This window comes from Lipophrys pholis (genome assembly GCF_963383615.2).
Source record: "Lipophrys pholis genome assembly, chromosome: 19".
Classification (NCBI taxonomy): Eukaryota; Metazoa; Chordata; class Actinopteri; order Blenniiformes; family Blenniidae; genus Lipophrys; species Lipophrys pholis.
The window spans coordinates 20,399,572-20,404,492 of record NC_137647.1 but is presented as its reverse complement, the minus strand read 5'-3'; the positions used below and the strand labels follow the sequence as shown (position 1 = coordinate 20,404,492).

The window sequence follows — 4,921 nt, the reverse complement described above, 5'->3', positions numbered from 1 at the left end:
AGCTTAAGGCCGCTATCAAAGCATCCTGGGCCTCCAGAACACCTGAGCAGTGGAACCGGCTGATTGACTCCATGCCACGCCGCATTGAAGCAGTCATTTCTGCAAAAGGATTCCCGACCAAGTATTGAATGCATAACTGAACATAATTATTTGAAGGTTGACTTTTTTTTTTGTATTAAAAACACTTTTCTTTTATTGGTCGGATGAAATATGCTAATTTTTTGAGATGGGGATTTTTGGTTTTTCTTTACTTTTTTGCCAAAATCATCTATATTAAATCAATAAAAGGCTTGAACTACTTCAGTTGTGTGTAATGAATCTAAAATATATGAAAGTCTAATTTTTATCATTACATTATGGAAAATAATGAACTTTATCACAATATGCTAATTTTTTGAGAAGTACCTGTAGTTATCAGGTGCATCAGGTAGTTATTCTCCCAGTGTTTGACAGTTTATCATGGCGCACCCATCAAAGAATATTAAGAAAATGTAGAACATTACACACAATCAGAAATATTTCAAGTCTTTCCTGTTTAATATTTCAAACATGAAAATCTTAAGTGTCTTAAAATATTTTTTCGTATTTGTTTAAATTCATGAACACAAACGCAGCTCAACAGTTCAAATGAGTCAAATGGAAGTTGTGGTATTCATGTCAAAATAAAGCCATTTGACATATTCTGATGGGGTTTACAGGTGACAAAAAGACCAACTCAGCCTCCTGCCGTTGATGTAACACAGAGGAAAACTTCAGCCTGCCATTAAATATAAAAAAACGTGAAAAAGACTGCTGTGTCGGATGTGAAAGAAAAAACATTCAAAACCTCTACAAACGACTTCAATCAGCATTTGTCCCCGAAAACAAAAAGTCTCCTCCCCACACTGAGTAAATAAGAACAGGACAGCAGCAGGAGTTTTATGTACACTTTTATTGTGGCAGAGTGAGGCAGACTGGCACAAAGAGCCACATCACTTCTTGGTCGCCTCCTCCTCCTTGGAGAGGTTCTTGATGATCTCCTCCTTCTTTGCGGCGAGACGCTCCTCTCTGCGCTTGCGGGCCTCCTTTGTCCTGGTGCGACGAGCCTCGGCCTGATCGCTGCGGGACAGTCACGATACACAACGTGTCAGGAAAACTTATACAACCAGATCCACGACGAACCCTGAAGTAATAACCGATGTAACCAATTGTCCCCCAGGTGAGGTCAAATGCTCTTTGCTGTGATCGCCGAATGCTTCACAACACAAAATATGAGCACAACCAAAGAATGGGGCCTCGTACAGACGAGCCAAAACAAACAGTTTTCTCCCCAGGGTTCTTAAAAAAACCTTCCTTCCACTCATCAGTATGAACACGGCTCAACACAGGACATGTAGCACAATCCCGCAGCTCTGTCAGCACCAATACTTACGCCAGCAGCTTCTTGCGGGCTTTGTCGGCCTTCAGCTTGTGAATGTGCTCCATGAGGATGCGCTTGTTCTTGAACACGTTGCCCTTGGCTCTCAGGTAGAGGCTGTGGTACCTGAACCGGAGAATCAATACAGACACATCAAGAAGGTAAAACATGGACTAAATCTTCTGTGCCGGACCTTTAAACAACCGAGTGACAATAAGTCATGAGCTTAACATTTTTTCTTTCTTAATTAATTAAATTTGTTCTAGTGACGAGTCCTGAACCTACATGTGCCTGTCGATCTTCTTGGCCTCCCTGTAGCGGCGCAGCAGACGACGCAGGATTCGCATACGACGCATCCAGGACAGCTTCTCTGGCATGCGGGCGTTGGCTGTGCCCTTTCTCTTACCTGCACACGGGGATTAAAACACATCAACTGTCCTCTCCTGATCTTCAAACGGAGCCACTGGTTGATTATTTTCTACCACTTTCAACATACCGACTCCCATGTGTCTTCCCTTGCGACGTGCCAGCGTGTTCTTGCGGCAGCGGGCCCGGGAGTGAACCGTAACGGGCTTGCGAATGATCAGACCATCCTTCACCAGTTTACGGATCTGCTGGCCTGAAAAAAAGAAGCACAAAATGTCACACAAAGGGTTTTAACAACCAACAAAAGGGCAGTGTTACTGTGAATAAAACCTAAATCTAGAGTCGACTCGGCTTCAACAGGCAGTGGGAAATGTGATCAGTGAAATAATGTCAAATAAAAGACATAATGTAGTTCAATAACGTGTTTTCCTGAGCTGCAGACTTAAGACTGCTGGTTTTGCTGAGGAGCTTGATGCAAAGTGAAAAGCGAGAGTCCAGTTTCTCTTTTTAGCGCCAAGAGACTCGACTCGTACAAACAGCTTTGCTTCTTGTATGCATGATCTCATGGATAAGGACGCAAGATGAGCAGATTTCTATACAAAACCTTCAAACATCAACTGTTCAGTTGCTGTACAATGCAGAGACTCTCCTGCAGCCCTGCAGGGATTGAGCACCTCACAGTTGTGTGTGACTGTGATTAACAATGTGAAGCGATTTGGGGCTGAAGCAGTGGAAAAACACTTGATTATGGTTATTTTAGAACTCCCTGGATACAATCTGACGAGCTTACAAAGTGTAAGAAATAACACAAAACTAGACTGAAATGTTTCAATTAAGCTCAGAGCTGTTTCTAACCTGCTGCGTTATTTCAGTAACCGGACTTGATGATTATGGTGTTGATCTTACAAGGACTAACTAGAAACTTAGAAGACGAGACAACGCTGAGGCCTCAAAGCCTGAGGAGATCAACTTCGCCAGTATAGGTCCGAAGAGACACACTGAGGCAAAGAGAGTCAAGAATGATTCTTTGATTTAAAAAAAGAAAGAAAAGAGATTAGGTTATTATTAGACATGCACCGATATGAAAAATGTGGCCGACGTCAATATTCATATTACCGGTACCCGTATGGACCGATATGGCCATCATTTGGGATCAGCTCGGAGCCAATGGGGTCTACTTATGTGGCATCTGAACTGAATTTGACAACCTGATTAAAAAACATTTAATTAAACGTATCTTGTGAAAATTTCAAATTGTTTTATTCTGCGACAGCAAAAAGTCTTTTGGAGTCAAAACACGATCATGTAGTGTCCTGGATGGCTTCAACTCCTGACACTTAGTTACCCCACCCAATAAAAATCATGAAAATATACTCTCCATAAACAGTTTCACTTTTGCAAAGAGAAAAAACCAACACACCAAAACAAGACCATTTCTACTCATTTCCAATCCGCAATTTCCAAAACCAATCACACCAAAGTCAATATGTTTACAGAATCTGTGCCTGTCAAACTGAGTTTAGATTTTGGCAACTGACCATCTTCAGAAACCTGCCACAAGGGTTTCTGGGATATCAAAGATGGCGCCGCAGCAGCTCAAGCGAAAATATCAACATTTGACCGAAAAAAAACCACCAGACTTCCTCAAACAAAGAGTCTTCAAGCCACGAGAGTTGTCTTAAATGTTGTGAAACTGATCATCAATCGGTTTTCCACACGCCGAGACGTCAACAAACTAGGGTATCTTTTGCAAAATATAATTGCTGGAAATGCACGTTTGTCCGGGTGTAATGTCGAACTTCCTTTAGAAAGGTATTGAGAACGTATTAAGAGATGCACATAAACAACTAAAGCTGGCTCCGAAATTAAAAATTTTCCACATGTGGGTCCTGGTAGAGTAACTTTAAAGTGATGGAGCTATTGTTGTCATGTGTCAAGTCAGACAATGTGAATTTTTTTAAATACCATACTAGAATAAAATCTTGTCTTTTGAGGTTAGACTAGTACAGAGAACTGCATATCATTAAATAAAGTGTGTTCATTGCGATGCTGCTCAGACCTGGTCCTATGAGTCTAATAATCCATCACTGAGAGGACCAGCCACATTAAGCTCCTTTCAGTCAGTGTTTAGGGTTTAACCGTGTCTCTGATCGCCGGGCCCCGGGAGGGCCAGTCGAAGGACTTGTTGCTGGACTTACGGGAGTTGGCGTTGGCGATCTCGTTGGTCTCGTTGGGGTCCAGCCAGACCTTCTTCCTCCCGCAGCGCAGGACGCTGGAGGCCAGCCTCTTCTGGAGCCTGAGCATGCTGCAGGACGCACACACGTAGAAACCCGGTCACACTCTGACACGCTCCCTGCCTTAACATCCTGGAGATTGTACAAATATTCCACGTGTCGCGGAGGAGAGTAAGAAGCTAAATTCGTGTTAGCCGCAGAGCTAACAACATGGCCTCTCCCGTCTGCCACATCGTGCGGCACACAAGAGCGATAAAACGTGGACTTTAAACACTGGAGCGGTGTTTAAGCGGTATGCACTGCTTGGGAATGACTTTGTTTGTGTTCGTGATGTGAAGCGAGGTCCGTGGTTGTGCATTTTCACAGTAAAATGTTGACTTTTATTAAGCCAGTTACAAAGCTCCTACCTCATGGCTGCTACTTCAGTAGGAAAAGGAAGAGCTCGGGGTCAGACCGGAATAAACCATTACAGAGGAGAGTCTACTTCATGACCACGAAACGAAGGAGCAATAATTCAGGCCACACCTGGGACAATTATAATAGTAATGTGCGATATCTTGAAGCTATGCTTTCTAATTAATAACCAACTAAAGATGAAATAGATTGGGGGGTAATATTGTGCTCATTTTGATATTTTACCCCCCCCCCCGTTGCGTAGATAATGAAATTGTCCATTTGGTGGCATTGCATTATGGGTACAGTGTGGGTGTATTCTGAAAATTGGCCACGTGGGGGCAGAGTTGAGTCTAAAACGACAGACTGCTGGCATACATTGTATAATATTTTTGATTCTAAAATAAAATGAAATGAAATTTAAAAAAACCAAAACTTTAATAATCTCTGAAGGAAATTTACTTACTTACTAAACTAAACGTACTGTAGTTATCCTCTTGGGGAAATTCACGTTGCAGCCACTTTACGTCGT

The 4,921-nt window shown here is 42.5% G+C and overlaps 1 protein-coding gene across 1 annotated transcript; it reads right to left on the bottom strand.

Moving 5' to 3' along the window:
- Positions 1 to 913: 913 nt before the first annotated feature.
- Positions 914 to 4,451, bottom strand: rpl19 (ribosomal protein L19). The gene is made up of 6 exons (XM_080488439.1): positions 4,404 to 4,451; positions 3,961 to 4,067; positions 1,893 to 2,015; positions 1,682 to 1,802; positions 1,412 to 1,522; positions 914 to 1,098 (listed from the first exon to the last, which is right to left on the bottom strand). The coding sequence occupies exons 1-6, from the start codon at positions 4,406 to 4,408 to the stop codon at positions 972 to 974; spliced, it is 594 nt and encodes a 197-aa protein (XP_080344565.1). The 5' UTR covers positions 4,409 to 4,451; the 3' UTR covers positions 914 to 971.
- Between the last annotated feature and the right edge of the window lie 470 nt (positions 4,452 to 4,921).

Coding starts and splice junctions, on each gene's coding strand:
- rpl19 (XM_080488439.1), bottom strand. Junction 1,803..1,892: donor GGGAAGACACATGGGAGTCG/GTATGTTGAAAG, acceptor CCCCGTGTGCAG/GTAAGAGAAAGGGCACAGCC. Junction 1,099..1,411: donor GCCCGCAAGAAGCTGCTGGC/GTAAGTATTGGT, acceptor ACTGTCCCGCAG/CGATCAGGCCGAGGCTCGTC.